The 22,992-nt window shown below is 44.7% G+C and overlaps 2 protein-coding genes across 3 annotated transcripts in view; one reads left to right on the top strand and one right to left on the bottom strand.

Annotated features, from left to right (window-relative positions):
- LAMA1 (laminin subunit alpha 1) overlaps positions 1–15,081 on the top strand; it is a 159,979-nt gene extending 144,898 nt beyond the window's left edge. For both annotated transcript variants that reach the window (XM_079942780.1, XM_079942781.1), the window contains 8 exons: positions 2,338–2,473; positions 3,757–3,869; positions 7,099–7,288; positions 9,166–9,324; positions 9,844–9,997; positions 11,269–11,402; positions 13,801–14,023; positions 14,650–15,081. In XM_079942780.1, coding sequence (XP_079798906.1) covers positions 2,338–2,473; positions 3,757–3,869; positions 7,099–7,288; positions 9,166–9,324; positions 9,844–9,997; positions 11,269–11,402; positions 13,801–14,023; positions 14,650–14,810 — 1,270 coding nt within the window. In that variant the 3' untranslated portion in view covers positions 14,811–15,081. The remainder of the gene's footprint in view (positions 1–2,337; positions 2,474–3,756; positions 3,870–7,098; positions 7,289–9,165; positions 9,325–9,843; positions 9,998–11,268; positions 11,403–13,800; positions 14,024–14,649) is intronic.
- LOC307197130 (uncharacterized protein) overlaps positions 1–22,992 on the bottom strand; it is a 79,275-nt gene that overhangs the window by 28,394 nt on the left and 27,889 nt on the right. The gene's annotated exons all lie outside the window — the stretch shown is intronic.

Raw genomic sequence — 22,992 nt, 5'->3', positions numbered from 1 at the left:
AGAGTAGCTTGCTGGTCGTTGAGTGGAGCTGGGTTTTAGCGTTGAGATGGAGATCTCTGGGAGAGGTTTTGCCGTTTGATATTACGTGGAGCCGGGAGGTCTCTGCTGGACCAATGTCCTGAACTCGGCTCCCCCTCCACAGATGCACAGGCCTGACATGTGGCCAGAGCACCAAGATGCTGTTAGCCCCATGGCTCAGAAGAAAAGGGAGAAAAAAAGAAAGAATAAAATAAAGTTCTTAAAATTTTAAATTATTAAAAATAAAAAAATTTTAAAGTAGTAAAAGAAAAGAATCAAGAGAGCAACCAAACCAAGAAACAAATCCACCAATGATAGCAATTGCTAAAAACTAAAAAAAAAAAAAAAAAACAAACAAAATGTACAGACAGAACCTTAGGACAAATGGTAAAAGCAAAACTGTACAGACAAAATCACACAAAGAAGCATACACATACACACTCACAAAAAGAGAAAAAGGAGGACTTCCCTGGTGGCGCAGTGGTTGAGAATCCGCCTGCTGATGCAGGGGACACGGGTTCGTGCCCCAGTCCGGGAAGATCCCACATGCCGCAGAGTGGCTAGGCCCATGCGTGAGCCATGGCCGCTGAGCCTGCGCGTCCGGAGCCTGTGCTCCGCAACGGGAGAGGCCACAACAGTGAGAGGCCCACGTGCCACGAAAAAAAGAAAAAAGTAGAGGAAAAGGAAAAAAAAATATATGTATACATAAAAAAAAGAAGAGAGCAACCAAATCAATTAACAAATATACCAACAATAATAAACTCTAATTACTAAACTAAGATAAACATAAAACCGGAAACAAATTAGATGCAGGAAGCAAACCCCAAGTCTACAGTTGCTCCTAAAGTCCACCGCCTCAATTTTGGGATGATTCGTCATCTATTCATGTATTCCACAGATGCAGGGTACATCAAGTTGATTGTGGAGATTTAATCCACTGCTCCTGAGGCTGCTGGGAGAGATTTCCCTTTCTCTTCTTTGTTCACACAGCTCCTGGGGTTCAGCTTTGGATTTGGCCCCGCCTCTGCGTGTAGGTCGCCTGAGGGTGTCAGTTCCCTGCCCAGACAGGACGGGGTTAAAGGAGCAGCTGATGTGGGGGCTCTGGCTCACTCGGCTGGGGGGAGTAGGGAGGGGTACAGATGCGGGGCGAGCCTGCGGCGGCAGAGGCCAGCGTAACATTGCAACAGCCTGAGGTACACCGTGTGTTCTCCCATGGAAGTTGTCCCTGGTTTACGGGACCCTGATAGTGGTGGGCCGCACAGGCTCCTGGGAATGGAGGTGTGGAGAGTGACCTTCTTGTTCCTGAAAGCCGTGAGACTGGGGACCTGAAAGGGCAGAAACATCTATGTACTACTGTTCACAGCCATGTCCTCAGAAAGTGCCAACAAAGGACGTGCAGACAGGGGACATGTTGTAGAGTAAAGGGACATATGACCAGGGTAGTTCACGACTTCCTGGCAAAGGGAAACTGTGAGAAAGAAGCCAGTGTTTCATGGAGGCTTCTGTGCAGCGCTGTGGGAGCCACAGCCAGCTTCTTGCCCTGAGGCAGCCCAGCCAAGGCTGCAGGAGCAGGTGACAGCATTTGAGCCGACTCCTGAGGGACACTCAGGAATGGCCAGGTGGACACAGGGGGGGATGGGCTGCGGGGCGGGCGGACAGGGGGCTGCCATTTCAGGCAGAAGAATCAAACAAGACAATAGATAAGGGAGGTTATGTGAACTTCTAGTCAGTGTGGGAGACGGTCAGTTTGGTTACTCTAAGAGTATTATATTAATGTTTGTTTTTTAAAAAGTCAGGTTTATTGAGGTATAATTTAAATACAGCAAAATTAACTCTCTAGGTGTACAGTTTGATGAGCTTTGACAAATACATAGTTATCTAACTACTACACATTTGATTGCTATCACCCCCAGAAAGTTTCCTTGTGCCCCTTTATAGTCAGTCATCTCCCACATGCTTAGTCCCTGACAGCTGCTAATGTCATTTCTGTCTCTATAGTTTTGCCTTTCACAATTGTAGTGTGTAGATTTTTTAAAAATTAATTTATTTTTGGCTGCATTGGGTCTTTGTTGCTGCATGCGGGCTTTCTCTAGTTGCGGCAAGTGGGGGCTACTCTTCTGTGTGGTGCGTGGGCTTCTCCTTGCAGTGGCTTCTCTTGTTGCGGAGCATGGGCTCTAAGCGTTCGGGCTTCAGTAGTTGTGGCACGCGTATATTAATGTTTTTTAATGGATTTTAAGTGTTCAATAATCACATGACCTTGGTTCATGGGTTGGTTTGTATTATCTCCATTAATTTTGAAAACACTTTGTTTGTATCTAGACTTTTGGATTTCACTAGTGCCACTGGCTATGAACACGTGGACTTGGACTCCTGCTTGCTCTCAGAACGGCCAAAGCTGGCTCTCCACGGAGAGGACGGCGAACTCCTGCCAGAGCCCCAGCCTTTACCAAGTCCAGTAAGAAGGGCTTTCTTAATTCTATGGTTCAGGTCCAGTCAGAAAAAAAGAGCACCACCCAGAGGACGTTAAAATGGGGACCTCATGATAAAGCCGCAGGAGCAGAGGGAAGAGCCGGGGCTGCCCAGGGAGCGAGTCTGAGCAGAGCGTCTCCCAGTGGGTTCTGGAGCACGAGAAGACAGGCCCTGCCAGGGAGACAGGAAGGAGGGAGAGACACGCGGCTTCTCCCATTCACTCTCCAGCCTCCCAGCACTGCCTTCCATTGGCTGGATGAACCAGCTGGAAGCCACTTTCCAAAGGAATCTGGGAGAGTTACAGGGTCACCCCTGTGATGAGAAGTAGCAGGGCAAGCGGGATGGCTCTCTGAGAAAACAGCGTATCAGACATGGCAGAGTGTCCCGAGCTGCAAGCTCTAATGCTCGGGTGCGTCTTTTGGTTGCCACACAGCCAGCTCTGAGGCAGAGGCTTTATAAGGACTCAGTATCACTTTGGATTTAGTCAGAAACATGAAAATAAGTATTTATACAGGCCATCGTACGTATCATTGTTGCTTTAAAAAAAAAAGATTTGATTCATCTAGGAAAAGCCAGTTTGACCAAGTATTTTTAACAGCAGCCATTGTCAGTTTTCACTATTCTTTCCCTTTTCTGATTTCTCTACTTCCTTGGTTGAAAGTTTACCCTCTGATTTAGATGGCACAATCACACAAAAGCAGTACCTTGCAAGCAGGGCCCATCTTTGAGTTCAGGACAGTTGTCTTGGTAGCATCCGTCCACCAACCTGGAAAACTGAGTCTAAGGCCTCACTTGGTCCGGAGTCAGGGCACCTGCCCCTCAGGCCAGCTCCTCCTGGCTGCACCCACTCCTGTCTGGGTGGAACTGGCTCGGCCTGTCACCTGTGGGCACTTACAGCTGCCCGGTGCTTGTGAGGCAGGTGCTCCTGTAACTGCTGACATCCTCAGGCCCTCCCCAGAGCAGGGGTTTCAGGGGCACAGGGGTGCAGAGCAAGGCCTTTGCCCCTTAGGCCTGATGAAAATTCATGGGAATTTAGGTGAACTTGAGTGGGGCTGAGGTGAAAAACAAAAACTCTAATTGCCTTCTCAGAGAGAGAAAGGGATGTATAGTAAACTGTTCGAAGCAAAGAAGGTAAAATCGGTGCTGTGTGTTTGTGTCGCTGGTGCTCTGACACAGTTGCTTCTGAGATGTTTCCCTCGTGGAAAAACGCGTCAGTGTTAGTGGGGGTCCTGGTCGTGTGTGGCTGAGAACCATGTGCATGTCTTACAGGAATTGTGTGCCGTGGACAGAGCCCCGGAGTACGTCCCCAACGCCCGCCAGTTCGGCCTCGCAGGAGGCAGCCACTTGGTGCTGCCCTTTAATCAGCTGGCTGTCAGAAAGAGGTAGGCGTTGCTCTAATGTCCTCATGAGGTATCTCACTGCTAGATGAGTCCAGGACCTATTCTTCAGCAATGGGTCTTGAAGCTTCTTGTGTTTCACCATGGAGTGTTCAACTTGCCACCACAGGGCAGCAGTGAGAAGGCAAAGAGGGGAAGGCAGCCTCTGTGGACCTCAGATGCTTAAACGTGATTAAGTGGGGTGCTGTGGTTTGTCTTTACCCCATCTTGATGATGGCTGGTTGCTGCCTGTCTGTGTGTATGTAGGAAAGCATGTAGGTATCTAAATCCCCCTTCCTTCTGGAATCCCAGGTTCTCTGGATCTATCATCTGGCCTTTGAACCCCATTCTACAGTAAGCATTCACTAATCTGATGAAACTGCCTACCCAAACTTTCACTGTGCCCCCAAATTCCTGGTGCCACACCCACACCAGTCTGCACGTTCCCCCGGCCCTCACACATGCCTGTCCCAGGTACCCTTCTCCGTTCAGTGAAGCCAGCTCACATCCCAGGGATCTCATGGCCGAGGACCCACAGTCCTCCCTGCTCTTCCTGTGGCTCAGCCCTGAGGTCCGCACCTTCAGGCCTGCCATGCTCTTGTGCCTCTGCCGTGTCATCTGAGCTCACCGCCCCAGTACACATCTCGGCTCAGCGTCTTCTCTCTGCAGCCCCTGCCATCGTTCCCCATGAGTTCAGCAGCCGCCCAGCACCTCATCTTTGAGGTCCTCTGGCTTAGATCTGTCTTTTCGTCCTTCCCTCTGAGCCACCCTCTCCCATGCTCACACCCTTGAGTACTACATAAGTACCCACCCCACCTCCACAACCTCTACCTTAAGCATCCTACGAAACCCTCTTCCTCCTCCTTACTTCCGGCTCCAGCAGTCCCTCAACCGCATCAAGACCCCTGAGCCCTCATGCTTTCTCAGCATCATCACCCTTTTTCTATCTCCCACAGCACAGTTTACCCCCTTACCCAGATAGGTTTGATGCCTTTATTACAGGTATTCCTCTGCAAACTCCCTTAACCCTCTTCTCTTCACTGTGACCCCAGGTAAAGCCCATACAGGGCCTAATCCATGCCAGAACCTGAGCTGGTGGTCAGGGCTGCAGAGATGCATCTCTTTTTTCTACCTGGTTTGACTTTAAAGCTGTGGCCACAGATCTCAGATGGAGCCTCCAAACTCCAAACATATGGGGAGCCAGTATACGTCTCTAATACCTTCACATTTTTTATTTTTCGCAGCTTCTTCTCTTCTTTCAAAACTCTGCATCCCCACAGCTCCTTTCATGCCCCAGCTGCTGTCTTGCGTCACTGAGAAGAAAGAGCCCGTTCTGTCCACCATCAGAAGGAGCATCCTGCCTCTGTCCCCCCGCCCCTCCCTTGCCACATGGAGGAAGGGTCCTCGTTTTGCCCACTGGAGCCGTCACCCCTCCTCCCAGGACACGGGCAGCATCCATTTCTCCCTCTTTCGTACCTGATCCTGTCAGCACACAGAATCACCTCCATCACCCCGTCATCAGGGAGACCAAGGAGCAAACACTTGTACCAGAGACCGTCTCGGTATTTTACACACAAACCCCAACTTAGTCCTCATAATTATCCTGTGAGGAGGGTATTATCTTCATTTTATAGACCAGGAAATTGAGGCACCTGCTCAGACTCCCACCCAGGTGCTTGTGACCACTGCGCCGACTTCCTCTCTAGGAGTTCCTAACTTTTAAAACAGAAATGCTCTGGTACACTGCACATCCCAGCCCACCCCACTCAATATCCTGGCTCTGCTTCACAGTGGAACATTTTGGAAGAGTTGCCGTACGTGGCTGTCTGTCTTTCCCCACCTCCCATTCCCTCCTCTCCCCACCCGGTCAGCCTCGCCTCGCTGCTCCTCGCCAGGTCGTCGGAGCCCTGCTGCGGCCACGTCTGTGCGTGGTGGTGCCGCCCCCTCCAGGCGCTCAGCGGCATCAGCGCCCTGGGCCCCTCTGCATCCTTCACGGCCGAGGCGCCACGCTCCCCTCACCCCTGCCCCGCCCGCTGCTCAGTCTCCTCCTCCGGCTCCTCTGCTATCAGAGGGGGCAGCGCCCCTCCCACCTCCCCTCCACGGCGCCTTCTGTGTTCCAGTGGCTGTGAAATGCCATCTATTCGCACCAGCATCCACATCACTAGCTCTGAGCTCCACCTAGAACTCGGGCTGTACACCCAACCGCCTGGACATCTCCACGTGGATGGGGACAGGCCTCTCAGCCTCAGTGCACCCAGAGAGAATTCACCGTCTCCCCGAAACCTGCATTTCTGTAGGCGTCACCACCATTCACCTGGCTGCCCAAGGCCCACATCTAGAGCTTGTTCCTTCCCTTGCTCTTCAAATTCAGTCCCATAGCAAGTCCTGAGGCTTCTTCATCCAGAACATTTCATGTGTTAATTCACCTCCTCTGCGTTCCCGCCCCCCAACCACCCTGGTCTGAGCCCCAACCTGGCCTCTGTGGACTCTTGTAACAGCTGCCAGCCTGACACCTGCTGTCACCCTGGCCCCATCTGATTTGCTTTTCACATCACAGGTTCTTTTTAAGATACAAATCCAGCCATGCCCATCCCCCTTCTTAAAACCCTCCCGTGACTTCCCACTGCACTTACACTGAAATCCGCCACGCTCTCCTTCCCCTGTCCCCGTGTGCCTCGGTGACCCTGTGCTCCCTTCTGTGGGGAGACACCCAGACGAAACCTTCTTCCACCCCTATGTGGGGCCGTCTCCCACGTGGCCCCCTTGGGGATTCCTGGCCGACCACCAGAATCAACCGGTGGTTTTCACATACTCTGCACTGTCTGAAAACGAAATGCAGGCCTTTCCTGCAGAGGTCTGTGGGGCTTCCTCCTGTCTTTCCTTCAGATCTCAGAAATAACCATCTTTCAGAGTCGCCTGCTCTGACTACTTAATGTAGCCACCACTTGGGCCTTCACATGCCCCAGTTTTAACCCTGATACATTTCTGGTATTAGTTTCAGCGGGGAAGGGACCTTCCTCGGTCCACTGCTTGATCCTCTGCTCCTACAACCATTCCTGGCAGGTGGAGGTACGCAGTAACCATGAGTTGAATGAATGGATAACAAGTAAATGAAGGGATGAATGACCTGAGATGTTAAATATAAATGTTGAAACACTTATTGGGGTCTCTCTTTGAGGTTAAAGAGTAAAAGTGAAAGCATATCCCTGAGAGCTGAGCTCTTGCTTCCCTCCAGGCTCTTGGTCCAGCTAAGTATCCGAACATTCGCCTCCAGTGGCCTGGTTTACTACATGGCTCATCAAAACCAGGTTGACTACGCCACGCTGCAGCTGCACGGGGGCCGCCTCCACTTCATGTTCGATCTTGGGAAGGGCAGAACAAAAGTCTCGCACCCTGCGCTGCTCAGTGATGGCCAGTGGCACACGGTACGCTCTCAGGAAGCTGTGATCACTCGTTCTGAGTTTTGCTCCACGTGTCCCTAGTGTGTCCACTCCATTTCACGGTACTGGGATCATCCCCTTTGATTTCCAGCTTGCTTTGTGTCTGACATCTGCCCCATAGAATGTAAACTCCTTGCGGGCAGGGACCTTTTCTGCTTCTGGAAATATCCCCAGGGCCTCACTCAGTGCCTGACACTTAGTAGGCACTCAGCAAACATTGGTAAATGAAAAAAAGGCACCAGAAATGTCCTTGGCTTGACGAGAAGTAAATCAAGCCCAGGGTGGCATGAATGGGCCAAACCTGACATCATGGCATTTGTGTTCTTGTGACTAGGACTCTGGAGCATGCCGTATTCTTTTTTTCTTTTTAATTTAATTTGTTTTTTTTCTATACAGCAGGTTATTAGTTATCCATTTTATACATATCAGTGTATACACGTCAATCCCTATCGCCCAATTCATCACACCACCACCCCCCGATCCCCACCACTTTCCCCCCTTGGTGTCCATACGTTTGTTCTCTACATCTGTGTCTCAATTTCTGCCCTGCAAACCTGTTCATCTATACCATTTCTCTAGGTTCCACATATATGCGTTAGTATACAATATTTGTTTTTCTCTTTCTGACTTACTTCACTCTGTATGACAGTCCTTAGATTCATCCATGTTTCTACAAATGACCCAGTTTCGTTCCTTTTTATAGCTGAGTAATATTCCGTTGTATATATGTACCACATCTTCTTTATCCATTCGTCTGTCGATGGGCATTTAGATTGCTTCCATGACCTGGCTATTGTAAATAGTGCTGCAGTGAACATTGGGGTGCATGTGTCTTTCTGAATTATGGTTTTCTCAGGATATATGCCCAGTAGTGGGATTGCTGAGTCATATGGTAATTCTATTTTTAGTTTTTTAAGGAACCTCCATAGTGGCTGTATCAGTTTACATTCCCACCAACAGTGCAAGAGGGTTCCCTTTTCTCCACACCTTCTCCAGCATTTGTTGTTTGTAGATTTTCTGATGATGCCTGTTCTAACTGGTGTGGGGTGATACCTCATTGTAGTTTTGATTTGCATTTCTCTAATAACTAGTGATGTGGAGCAGCTTTTCATGTGCCTCTTGGCCATCTGTATGGCTTCTTTGGAGAAATGTCTATTTAGGTCTTCTGCCCATTTTTGGATTGGGTTGTTTGTTTTTTTAATACTGAGCTGCATGAGCTGTTTATATATTTTGGAGATTAATCCTTTGTCTGTTGATTCATTTGCAAATATTTTCTTCCATTCTGAGGGTTGTCTTTTTGTCTTGTTTGTAGTTTCCTTTGCTTTGTAAAAGCTTTTAAGTTTCATTAGGTCCCGTTTGTTTATTTTTGTTTTTATTTCCATTACTCTAGGAGGTGGATCAAAAAAGATCTTGCTGTGATTTATGTCAGAGTGTGCTTCCTGTGTGTTCCTCTAAGAGTTTTATAGTGTCTGGTCTTACATTTAGGTCTCTAATCAATTTTGAGTTTACTTTTCTGTATGGTGTTAGGGAGTGTTCTAATTTCATTCTTTTACCTGTAGCTGTCCAGCTTTCCCAGCACCACTTATTGAAGAAGCTGTCTTTTCTCCATTGTATATCCTTGCCTCCATTGTCATAGATTAGTTGCCCATAGGTGCATGGGTTTATCTCTGGGCTTTCTATCCTGTTCCATTGATCTATATTTCTGTTTTTGGAGCACGCTGTGTTCTAACCGGCTCCAGGCTCAGCCTCCTCTCAACACCAACTGTGTGAAAACCTGAGCCATACCTTTAGGATTTCATTCAGGTTATTACTGCTATTTCTCAGATTCCTTAGAAATTATGCATGTTTTCACATCACTCTAGGTCAAGACAGAGTACTTTAAAAGGAAGGGCTTCATGACAGTTGACGGCCAGGAATCGCCCATGGTGACCACGGCGGGAGATGCTACCACGTTAGATGTGGAAGGAAAGTTGTACCTAGGAGGCCTTCCCTCCGAGTACAGGGCCAGGAACATTGGAAATGTAAGCAGCATTTTCTCTCTGGGCCCATTTTGCCTTTACTGTGGTTGTGTTTGTTTTGTGGAGGAATATATTTATGTTTAAATTATCTTGTTTGCGCCCAGGGCTTGGCTGCAAGATGCAAGCCTTTCAATCCACATTCCTAGATTGTGTGTTGGAGCTCCTCCTTGAAGCCCAACCAGCCTTCCTGCTGGTTAGTTAACAAACAGTTCCCTTTCTACAGCCACTTAGCCCCAGTACAGTGCAGGAAAGTCTGGCAAATTTGTATTTGCAGATTAGAAAACCCCACATTCTTAATTACCCCACATTCTTAATTTCCACAATATTTACTCAAAATAATATAAAACCCTTTTACTACATTATAGTAGCTTTAAGTTAGACATTCATGTGAAGTACTGTGGCAATTAGATTTTTAAAACCGAAAGGCAGTATTTTAATGTGTTTTGTTGACGTGTAGGGAAAATTTGTGCTTGCCCTTCTCACTGTCCTCACCATCATCTACTCCTGCATCATTTGGCTTAGATCACCCACAGCATCCCTGCTTGCATTGGGGAGGTGACAGTGAACAGCAAACAGCTGGACAAGGACAGCCCAGTGTCTGCATTTGCAGTAAACAGGTGCTATGCAGCAGCCCAGGAGGGAACTTTCTTTGAAGGAAGTGGATATGCAGCCCTTGGTATGTATAATCAACAATCTCGAAAGAAATCTCTGGGACGCACCTGCACTCCTAAGATGATATGGGTCCAAGAACTATATGATAGGACAGGACCCACTGCACAAGCTGCAGCAAGACCATGTTTCGTGAAATGTTCTAGTGTATTCTGGTTTCTCAGCTTCTGGCGTAAAAGCCTTCTCACCTCTTATGCTATCCAGGTGGCTTCCTCCCACCAGGGGTGGTGCCACTCCAGACGGAGTGCAACATGTGGTGCTGGTTTCATCTGTACTTTCCCCAAATTTACATAAGGCATACTTTCCCTGTCCAAGTTAATTAGGACCTTTGAATTCAAAATCAGTAGCATAAAATGTCTGGACCAGCCAGCCAAATGTGAGTCAGATTTGATGAAGAAATTAACCCCATTTAGGTTGTTGAAATATTAATCAGTTATAAGTAGAGGAATGTAAATCTCTAAAATGCCTTAGAATGTAAAGTCCTCAAGGCTTAGAACTAGCCCTTGTAATATATCTTACATTCTCTCCCCATTTTAGATGTTTGATTTGCTGATTAACTTCCTGTTCGCACTCAGAACCGTGCTTCTCTGGCCCTGTTCTTTTTTCTATCACAGAGAACTAATTTCTGGGCTCCTTTGCCCTGGCTTCCAGGAAGGCTCTAGTGGAAGACTGAGGTTGGGAGGGAGGAGGGGAAAGCCAGCAGGCTTCCTTCCTTCACTCTGTGCTTCCAAGATCTAGTAGCACCACCTTCTCCCATTTTTCCTTCAGCCCTGGGCACGGTAACAACTGCCTGCTATTGCTAATATCCCTAACCTATCTCAGCTTTTTTATCACCTGAATGAAAAATTCATTCAATTAAAAAAAAGCCTAGTGTGGACTCCGACTAATATACTCAGCAAATAATGACATACCCAGTAAGTAGATATTGGGAAAATAAAGTGCAGTCTTCCTGGATAGATGATGATGGAGTTACATGGATCAAATCCCTTGTGATTTTTTTTACCCACATGGCTGTATGGCTGTAGCTGGGAGGATGTGCCTACCTCAGCTCTAGTCAGCTTCATCCTACAGGGGTGCAAGCTGAGGCTCGGGGGTTGGAAATGACTTGCTGGTGGGGGTGGAGCCGGATTCAGAGAAAGAGGTGGAGCCAGCTCTCCTGACCCTCATCAGGAGCCCAAATGCACAGCCAGCCAGCCCAGCCTGAGGCCATTCTGAGCCTGGGCCTTCCTGGGCAGGGCAGGCCTCACCACCAACTGGGGGTCTTCCTTGGTTTTTCAGTCAAAGAAGGCTACAAAGTACGATCAGATGTGAACATTACGCTGGAGTTTCGTACCTCCTCAGAGAATGGTGTCCTCCTGGGGATCAGCAGTGCCAAAGTGGATGCCATCGGATTAGAGATTGTAAATGGCAAGGTGGGTGCTTAATCTGGATGGGGTCCCCCCGCCTCACCCCAGTGTCAGAGACAGAGCAGTTAAGAAACAGTAGAGCAGTTAAGAAACAGACATATCTAGAACCAAATTTCCAATTATTCACTTTAGTGGAATGGAGAAAAAGGCTGATTAATATTTAAAAATAGATAATCCTAAAAAGCTTTTTAAAAATAATTTCTTTTATATTTTTGAAATTAAATGTAAAGCAAAACTGCAACTACAATACAAAAAACTTTTTTTTCCCCTGAAAACCATCTGAAAGTAAGTTACCAACCTAATGCCCCACTCTCCCTAATATTGGTTAACTTTTTATTTGGAAATCATTATAGATGATAGAAGCTGCAATGTAATGTACAGGGAGGTCCTTGTGCGCCCTTCACCTAGGTTTCTCCAGGGTTAGCATCCTGCATAACTAGTATATCAAATCTATGAAACTGACATTGGCTCAATCCACAGAGGTTATTCAGTTACGCTAGTTATACGTGTTTACCAGAGTGTGTGTAGCTCTTCACAGTTTTATCACATGTGTAGCTTCATGTAACCACCACAATCAGGACAGTGGTACCATTACCACAAGGCTCCCTCAAGCCACCACCTTCATATCCATGCCGACTCTCTCCCTGCTTCCCTCACCCCTGGCAACCACTGATCTGCTTTCTGTCGCTCTGATTGTTATTTCACAACTGTTACATAAAGTAAGTCATGTAGTATGTATTCTCTTGAGATTGGCTTTTTACACTGTCTCATTTCCTGGCAGTTCATCCAGGTTTGTTGTGAATGTCGAAGACAGTTCATTTCTTTTTATTGCAGAGTATTCCATAAGATGGATGCATAACAGTCTGATTTTTTTAATACAAAAACATAATTGTTTTCTATAACTTCCTTATCCCCAGAGGGCCAGATGAGAACTTGGGAAGGTCTGCTATACCACTCATCAGACATGGGGAGTCAAGGTGGTGGTCTCTCGGGTCCTCTCTCCCCCTAATGCACTTTTACTGCACTGTGGTCAACTCATGTTGTGGGACTATGATGCTTGACTCTTCCTGAGCTACTTACTGCCTCCTAGAAGGCAAGGAACAAGTCTCTTGATTCTCCCAAACTTATTAGCTTGTTTCTTGCATTTCCCTACTTACTCCCCACTGGGACTTTGGCCCCTAGGATATCCTAGAATGGGGGTGGGGAGGATATAATAAAGTCACAAGTCCTTCACCTCTTCTCCCCCTTTATGTCATCTTCATGTTGAAACAAAAGTGCCTTTACATCCTATTGCTGACGCTCTGCACTGTGGCTTATAGCCAACATCTTTTCTTAGCTGTACTTCAAAAGAATTCTGAAAATTTTTTTATCCATTTGTACATTTAAAAATTTTTTATTTTATTTATTTATTTATTTATTTTTGGCTGCGTTGGGTCTTTGTTGCTGCGTGTGGGCTTTCTCTAGTTCTGGCGAGCAGGGGCTACTCCTTGCTGCTGTGTGCGGGCTTCTCATTGCAGTGGCTTCTCTTGTTGTGGAGCACGGGCTCCAGGCGCACGGGCTTCAGTAGCTGTGGCTCACAGGCTCTAGAGCACAGGCTCAGTAGTTGCATCTCATGGGCTTAGTTACTCCGTGGCATGTGGGATCTTTCCAGACCAGAGCTCGAATCCGCATCCCCCGCCTTGGCAGGCAGATTCTTAACCACTGCGCCACCAGGGAAGCCCCATTTGCACATTTTTATGTGACATCTGAATAATGTTATCATAAGTGTAAGTTGCAAAAATGTAATTTCTGACGTACTGTATATTTTACTTCTATTATTAGCTTATTATTTATTGTTCTTTTAAAAATATTTCTGGTGGTTGCCCAAGTCTTTACAGTATATCTCTTTAATTTGTCACAGTCTACCTTGAAATGAGTAGCTTCACATATAGCATAAGAACCTTACAACAGGATAGTCACAATTCTTCCCTCTCACCTTCTGCAGGTCTCCAGTTTTTCGTGCTACCACTTGCTGTAGTAGAGCATCTATGGTTTGTCAGAAGGGAGTTAGTAAATGTTCCTTCACAGGTGCTATAGCAACTTCTAGGAACTGACACCCTCAGTAAACCCATGCACTCTTGTGCTGAAAATGAGGCACTGATCTGAGGATGCAATGCTAAGATCGTGGCTCAGGCTTGTTCCCATGGAGGTGGGCATTTTCCATTCTGAAACCTCGGGCATAGGATAGCATCAGAATCCTTAAGAGGCTATTTTTCAAAACCATTGTTTGTTTTTCATAGTTAGCCCTCCTTTTTAGAAGAATGCTCTGATGTTTTCCACTCCAAGAACATTATGTGAATGGACTGGTTTCCTTAAATAGGGAAAAATTCACCAAGATATTTGCTTGTGTCTATTGTTTGTTTAGCTCTTGTTTCACGTTAACAATGGTGCTGGTAGGATAACAGCCACATACGAACCCAGTGCTCCCAATACTCTCTGTGATGGAAGATGGCACACACTTCAGGCAAACAAAAGCAAACATCGCGTGGTTCTGATTGTCGATGGGAATGCAGTTCGAGCTGAAAGTCTACACACCCAGTCTACCTCTGCTGACACCAACAATCCCATTTATGTTGGTGGCTATCCTGGTGCGTATGTCGTCTGCTCTGCTCATTCACTTTTGAGGGGCATTGCCACTGGGGAAAGTCTTAGTTCATGTGGATATAGAATAGGGATGAAGAAAAATACATGGCTTGGGTGATAAATCCTTTACCATTTTAGAAAGTCTATTTCAAATTCCTAGGAATTCTTGGAAAAATTAAAATAATCTACGCATATAAGGTAATCACTAGGTAAGACTCCGAGAACATCAGATGTGATGTACAGGAAGCTGGATGACTTCACTGAGAAACATCTTCTCAGATGACCCCCAAGTTGGGAGTCATTTTAGGGGTCAGTAATCATTTTAGAGGATAAAAATGTGTCTTATCCTCTCACATCGCTTTTTGGATTCAAATTATGCATTCTAGATGTTCCAAGTAATTGATACAAATGTTAATAAAATAAAAATCCCTTTTATGACTTTTTAAGTCACTATACCTTAACATTGTTTATTAATAGTTTTCTATGAATTCTGCTATCACTGAAGCCACTTATGTAGAAAAATATTCTTCTGATTTTGATCTGGAAACCACAAGAAGTTATTTTTGTTCCTATTGTGCTACCTATGTCATTTAGCAAAATTTAACACTATCTTCTCTTCTTTCCTAAACAGCTGATGTAAAGCAAAACTGCCTGAGCAGCCAGACCTCCTTCCGGGGCTGTTTGAGAAAACTCACTCTAATTAAGGGCCCACAAGTGCAATCCTATGACTTCAGCACAGCTTTTGACCTACAAGGAGTTTTCCCTCATTCCTGTCCTGGGACTGAGTCCTGAACTTTGGGGAACTCCTCAGTTGGGAATCATCATTTATATTTTGAGGAAAATTATTTGGTGGATTAAAACCTTTAGTTCAGATTTCATTTCCAACTCAGGTTAAATGTTTCCAGAGAGAATTTTTTTTCTCTAAAAAATCTAAAACTAAAACCACATGTACAACAAATACCTCTATTAAATAGTTTAAAATGTAAATTGAATTCACTGGCTCTTTCTTTAAAGTTTTTTAAATGAAACTTTTAAAATGTTGAATATTCTATTGATTACTTGAATATTCTATTGATTACTTGACAGTATTTCATGTTTTGCATTTTGACCTTTTAAAAAATAAAATATCACTATAGACGATAATAGATTAGAGGAGAACATGAATACTTTCATTTCTTTATCAATATTTTAAGCTCCAGTTCCTACAAAGAACATGTATTCAGTAATACTACTGGGTACGTTCCAGCTGAGGGCACCAGCTGTTTGCCCCAAAAGCACTTTGAACAGACTCCAGCAAGTCACAGGCAAAGGGAACACAGGAAGAAGGCAGAGCCTCCTCTAGATATATCCTTGTTTGGTAAGGACCTAACCTAACAGAGGAGTATTTTGCAAGACAAAAGAAAAAAAAATGGCATCATAACTAGTTAGCTCTTCCTTTACTGTTAATTTTATTTTCACTCCTTGGGATGAAACAGTTTTCCTTGATCAGCTACTTTTTCTGGGAGAATGTGTGTAAATTCCAGAAGAAGGAAAATTTTAAAGCCATAAATACATTTTAACGAACTAAGCAGTTTTAAACTAAGATCTCTGAAGGATCATTTAATTCCCTGCAAATATAATTTAGTTTTGCTCTGCAGCTGTGGCTGGAGTCAAAATGGCTACTGGCTGGGAAGATGGCGGAAGAGTAAGACGCGGAGATCACCTTCCTCCCCACAGATACACCAGAAATACATCTACACGTGGAACAACTCCTACAGAACAACACCTACTGAATGCTGGAAGAAGACCTCAGACCTCCCAAAAGGCAAGAAACTCCCCACGTACCTGGGTAGGGCAAAAGAAAAAAACAAAAACAGAGACAAAAGAATAGGGACAGCACCTGCACCAGTGGGAGGGAGCTGTGAAGGAGGAAAGGTTTCCACACACTAGGAAGCCCCCTTCGCGGGCGGAGACTGCGGGAGGCAGAGGGGGAAGCTTCGAAGGCGCAGAGGAGAGCACAGCAACAGGGGTGCGGAGGGCAAAGCGGGGAGATTCCCGCACAGAGGATCGGTGCTGACCGGCACTCACCAGCCTGAGAGGCTTGTCTGCTCAACTGCCGGGGCGGGCGGGGCTGGGAGCTGAGGCTCGGGCTTCGGTCGGAGCGCAGGGAGAGGACTGGGGTTGGCGGCGTGAACACAGCCTGAAGGGGTTAGTGAACCACGGCTAGCTGGGAGGGAGTCCGGGGAAAAGTGTGGAGCTGCAGAAGAGGCAAGAGACTACTTCTTCCTTCTTTGTTTCCTGGTGTGCAAGGAGAGGGGCTTAAGAGCGCTGCTTAAAGGAACTCCAGAGACGGGTGCGAGCCGCGGCTAAAAGCATGGACCAGAGACGGACGTGAGCCGCGGCTAAAAGCGCGGATCCCAGACACGGGTGCAAGCCGCGGCTAAAAGAACGGACCCCCCAGAGACAGGCGAGAGACGCTAAGGCTGCTGCTGCCGCCACCAAGGGGCCTGTGTGCGAGCACAGGTCACTATCCACACCCCTCTTCCGGGGAGACTGTGCAGCCCGCCACGGCCAGGTTCCCAGGATCCAAGGACAACTTCCCCGGGAGAACGCACAGCGGGCCTCAGGCTGCTGCAACGTCATGCTGGCCTCTGCTGCCGCAGGCCCGCCCCGCACGCTGTGCCCCTCCCTACCCCCCGGCTGAGTGTGCCAAAGCCCCCGAATCAACGGCTCCTTTAACCCCGTCCTGTCTGAGCAAAAAACACGCCCTCCAGCGACCTACACGCAGAGGCAGGGCCAAATCCAAAGCTGACCCCCTGTGAGCTGTGAGAACAAAGAGAAAGGGAAATCTCTCCCAGCAGCCTCAGAAGCAGCAGATTAAAGGTCCATAATCAACTTGATGTACCTGCATCTGTGGAATACATGAATAGACAACGAATCATCCCAAATTGAGGAGGTGGGCTTTGAGAGCAAGATTTATGACTTTTTCCCCATGCTTCTGTGTAAGATTTTGTCTGTATAGCTTTGCTTCCACCATTTGTCCTAAGGTTCTATCTGTCCCTTTTTTTTTCTAAATAATTATTTTTTAATTCAGTAACTTTATTATATTTTATTTTACTGTATCTTCTTTCTTTTTTTCCTTCCTTGCTCCCTCCCTCCTTTCTTCCTTGCTCCCTCCCTCCTTTCTTCCTTCCTTCCTCCCTCCCTCCCTCCCTCCCTCCCCTAACTCTCTCTACTTTTTCTCCCTTTTATTCTGAGCCGTGTGGATGAAAGGTTTTTGGTGCTGCAGCCAGGAGTCAGGGCTCTGCCTCTGAGGTGGGAGAGTCAACTTCAGGACACTGGTCAACAAGAGACCTCCCAGCTCCACATAATATAAAACGGTGAAAATCTCCCAGAGACCTCCATCTTAACACCAGCACCCAGCTTCACTCAATGACCAGCAAGCTACAGAGCTGGACAACCTATGCCAAACAACTAGCAAAACAGGAACACAACCCCACCCATTAGCAGAGAGACTGCCTAAAATCATAGTAAGTCCACAGACACCCCAAAACACACCACCAGACGTGGACTTGCCCACCAGAAAGACAAGATCCAGCCTCATCCACCAGAACACAGGCACCAGTCCCCTCCACCAGGAAGCCTGCACAACCCACTGAACCAACCTTAGCCACTGGGGACAGACACTAAAAACAACAGGAACTACGAACCTCCAGCCTGCAAAAAGGAGACTCCAAACACAGTAAGATAAGCAAAATGAGAAGACAGAAAAACACACAGCAGATGAAGGAGCAAGATAAAAACCCACCAGACCTAACAAATGAAGAGGAAATAGGTAGTCTACCTGAAATAGAATTCAGAATAATGATAGTAAAGATGATCCAAGGAAATAGAATGGACAAAATGCAATAAACATTTAACAAGGACCTAGAAGAAATAAAGATGAAACAAGCAACGATGAACAACACAATAAATGAAATTAAAAATCCTCTAGACGGGATCAATAATAGCAGAATAACTGAGGCAGAAGAAAGGATAAGTGACCTGAAAGATAAAATAGTGGAAATAACTACTGCAGAGCAGAATAAAGAAAAAAGAATGAAAAGAACTGAGGACAGTCTCAGAGACCTCTGGGACAACATTAAACGCACCAACATTTGAATTATAGGGGTTCCAGAAGAAGAAGAGAAAAAGAAAGGGACTGAGAAAATATTTGAAGAGATTATACTTGAAAACTTCCCTAATATGGGACAGGAAATAGTTAATCAAGTCCAGGAAGCACAGAGAGTCCCATACAAAGATAAATCCAAGGAGAAATACGCCAAGACACATATTAATCAAACTGTCAAAAATTAAATACAAAGAAAGCATATTAAAAGCAGCAAGGGAAAAACAACAAATAACACACAAGGGAATCCCCATAAGGTTAACAGCTGACCTCTCAGCAGAAACTTTACAAGCCAGAAAGGACTGCCAGGATATATTTAAAGTGATGAAGGAGAAAAACCTGCAACCAAGATTAGTCTACCCAGCAAGGATCTCATTCAAATTTGATGGAGAAATTAAAACCTTTACAGACAAGTAAGAGCTGAGAGAGTTCAGCACCACCAAACCAGCTTTACAACAAATGCTAAAGGAACTTCTCTAGACAAGAAACACAAGAAAAGGAAAAGACCTATAATAACAAACCCAAAACAATTTAGAAAATGGGAATAGGAACATACATACTGATAATTACCTTAAATGTAAATGGACTAAATGCTCCCACCAAAAGACAGAGAATGGCTGAATTGATACAAAAACAAGACCCATATATATGCTGTCTACAAGAGACCCACTTCAGACCTAGAGACACATACAGCCTGAAAGTAAGGGGATGGAAAAAGATATTCCATGCAATGGAAACCAAAAGAAAGCTGGAGTAGCAATTCTCGTATCAGACAAAATAGACTTTAAAATAAAGACTATTAGAAGAGACAAAGAAGGACACTACATAATGATAAAGGGATCGATCCAAGAAGAAGATATAACAATTGTAAATATTTATGCACCCAACATAGGAGCACCTCAATACATAAGGCAAATACTAACAGCCATAAAAGGGGAAATCGACAGTAACACATTCATAGTAGGGGACTTTAACACCCCACTTTCACCAATGGACAGATCATCCAAAATGAAAATCAATAGGGAAACACAAGCTTTAAATGATACATTAAAAAAGATGGACTTAATTGATATTCATAGGACACTCCATCCAAAAACAACAGAATACACATTTTTCTCAAGTGCTCATGGAACACTCTCCAGGATAGATATCTTGGGTCACAAATCAAGCCTTGGTAAATTTAAGAAAATTGAAATTGTATCAAGTATCTTTTCCAACCACAACGCTATGAGACTAGATAACAATTACAGGAAAGGATCTGTAAAAAACACAACCACATGGAGGCTTAACAATACACTACTTAATAACGAAGTGATCACTGAAGAAATCAAAGAGGAAATCAAAAAATACCTAGAAACACATGACAATGGAGACACAACGACCCAAAACCTATGGGATGCAGCTAAAGCAGTTCTAAGGGGGAAGTTTACAGCAATACAATCGTACCTTAAGTAACAGGAAACATCTCAAATAAAAAACCTAACCTTGCACCTAAAGCAATTAGAGAAAGAAGAACAAAAAAAACCCCAAAGTTAGCAGAAGGAAAGAAATCATAAAAATCAGATCAGAAATAAATGAAAAAGAAATGAAGGAAACGATAGCAAAGATCAATAAAACTGAAAGCTGGTTCTTTGAGAAGATAAACAAAATTGATAAGCCATTAGCCAGACTCATCAAGAAAAAAAGGAAGAAGACTGAAATCAATAGATTTAGAAATGAAAAAGGAGAAGTAACAACAGACACTGCAGAAATACAAAAGATCATGAGAGATTACTACAAGCAGCTCTATGCCAATAAAATGGACAGTCTGGAAGAAATGGACAAATTCTTAGAAATGCACAACCTGCCAAGACTGGATCAGGAAGAAATAAAAAAATATGAACAGACCAATCACAAGCACTGAAATTGAAACAGTGATTAAAAATATTCCAACAGGGCTTCCCTGGTGGCGCAGTGGTTGAGAGTCCGCCTGCCGATGCAGGGGACACGGGTTCGTGCCCTGGTCTGGGAGGATTCCACATGCCACGGAGCGGCAGGGCCCGTGAGCCATGGCCGCTGGGCCTGCGTGTCCAGAGCCTGTGCTCCGCAATGGGAGAGGCCACAACAGTGAGAGGCCCGCGTACTGCAAAAAAAAAAAAAAAGAAATTTTCCAACATACAAAAGACCAGGACCAGATGGCTTCACAGGAGAATTCTATCAAACATTTAGAGAAGAGCTAACACCTATCCTTCTCAAACTCTTCCAAAATATAGCAGAGGAAGAACACTCCCAGACTCATTCTACAAGGCCACCATCACCCTGATACCAAAACCAGACAAGGATGTCACAAAGAAAGAAAACTACAGGCCAATATCACTGATGAACATAGATGCAAAAATCCTCAACAAAATACTAGCAAACAGAATCCAACAGCACATTAAATGAATCATACACTATGATCAAAGTGGGGTTTATTCCAGGAATGCAAGGATTCTTCAATATACGCAAATCAATCAACGTGATACACCATATTAACAAATTGAAGGAGAAAAACCATATGATCATCTCAATAGATGCAGAGAAAGCTTTTGACAAAATTCAACACCCATTTATGATAAAAACCCTGCAGAAAGTAGGCATAGAGGGAACTTTCCTCAACATAATAAAGGCCATATATGACAAGCCCACAGCCAACATCATCCTCAATGGTGAAAAACTGAAAGCATTTCCACTAAGATCAGGAACAAGACAAGGTTGCCCACTCTCACCACTCTTATTCAACATAGTTTTGGAAGTTTTAGCCACAGCAATCACAGAAGAAAAGGAAATAAAAGGAATCCAAATTGGAAAAGAAGAAGTAAAGCTGTCACTGTTTGCAGATGACACGATACTATACATAGAGAATCCTAAAGATGCTACCAGAAAACTACTAGAGCTCATCAATGAATTTGGTAAAGTAGCAGGATACAAAATTAATGCACAGAAATCTCTGGCATTCCTATATACTAATGATGAAAAATCTGAAAGTGAAAATAAGAAAACACTCCCATTTACCAATGCAACAAAAAGAATAAAATATCTAGGAATAAACCTACCTAAGGAGACAAAAGGCCTGTATGCAGAAAATTATAAGACACTGCTGAAAGAAATTAAAGATAATAAAAAATAAATGGAGGGATATACGATGTTCTTGGATTGGAAGAATCAAAGTTATGAAAATGACTCTACTACCCAAAGCAATCTACAGATTCAGTGCAATCCCTATCAAACTACCACTGGCATTTTTCACAGAACTAGAACAAAAAATTTCACAATTTGTATGGAAACACAAAAGACCCCGAATAGCCAAAGCAATCTTGAGAATGAAAAACGGAGCTGAAGGAATCAGGCTCCCTGACTTCAGACTATACTACAAAGCGACAGTAATCAAGAAAGTATGGTACTGGCCCAAAAACAGAAAGATAGATCAATGGAACAGGATAGAAAGCCCAGAGATAAACCCACACACATATGGATACCTTATCTTTGATAAAGGTGGCAGTAATGTACAGTGGAGAAAGGACAGCCTCTTCAATAAGTGGTGCTGGGAAAATTGGACAGGTACATGTAAAAGTATGAGATTAGATCACTCCGTAACACCATACACAAAAATAAGGTCAAAATGTATTAAAGACCTAAACGTAAGGCCAGAAACTATCAAACTCTTAGAGGAAAACATAGGCAGAACACTCTGACATAAATCACAGCAAGATCCTTTTTGACCCACCTCCTTAGAGAAATGGAAATAAAAACAAACAAAACAAATGGGACCTAATGAAACTTCAAAGCTTTTGCACAGCAAAGGAAACCATAAACAAGACCAAAAGACAACCCTCAGAATGGGAGAAAATATTTGCAAATGAAGCAACTGACAAAGGATTAATTTCCAAAATTTACAAGCAGCTCATGCAGCTCAATAACAAAGAAACAAACAACCCAATCCAAAAATGGACAGAAGACCTAAACAGACATTTCTCCAAAGAATATATACAGACTGCCAACAAACACATTAAAGAATGCTCAACATCACTAATCATTAGAGAAATGCAAATCAAAACTACAATGAGATATCATCTCACACCAGTCAGAATGGCCATCATCAAAAAATCTAGAAACAATAAATGCTGGAGAGGGTGTGGAGAAAATGGAACCCTCCTGCACAGTTGGTGGGAATGTAAATTGATACAGCCACTATGGAGAATAGTATGGAGGTTCCTTAAAAAACTACAAATAGAACTACCATATGACCCAGCAATCCCACTACTGGGCAAATACCCTGAGAAAACCAAAATTCAAAAAGAGTCATGTACCAAAATGTTCATTGCAGCTCTATTTACAATAGCCCAGAGATGGAAACAACCTAAGTGTCCATCATCGGATGAATGGATAAAGAAGATGTGGCACATATATACAATGGAATATTACTCAGCCATAAAAAGAAATGAAATTGAGCTATTTTTAATGAGGTGGATAGACCTAGAGTCTGTCATACAGAGTGAAGTAAGTCAGAAAGAGAAAGACAAATACCGTATACTAACACATATATATGGAATTTAAGGGAAAAAAAATGTCATGAAGAACCTAGGGGTAAGACAGGAATAAAGACACAGACCTACTGGAGAACGCACTTGAGGATATGGGGAGGGTGAAGGGTGAGCTGTGACAGGGCGAGAGAGAGTCATGGGCATATACACACTACCAAAGGTAAGGTAGATAGCTAGTGAGAAGCAGCCGCATGGCACAGGGAGATCAGCTCAGTGCTTTGTGACAGCCTGGAGGGGTGGGATAGGGAGGCTGGGAGGGAGGGAG

The sequence above is a fragment of the Stenella coeruleoalba genome (genome assembly GCF_951394435.1).
Source record: "Stenella coeruleoalba genome assembly, chromosome: 14".
NCBI classification, from domain to species: domain Eukaryota; kingdom Metazoa; phylum Chordata; class Mammalia; order Artiodactyla; family Delphinidae; genus Stenella; species Stenella coeruleoalba.
The sequence above is the reverse complement of the archived record's forward strand: the minus strand, read 5'-3'. Positions and strand labels throughout refer to the sequence as shown.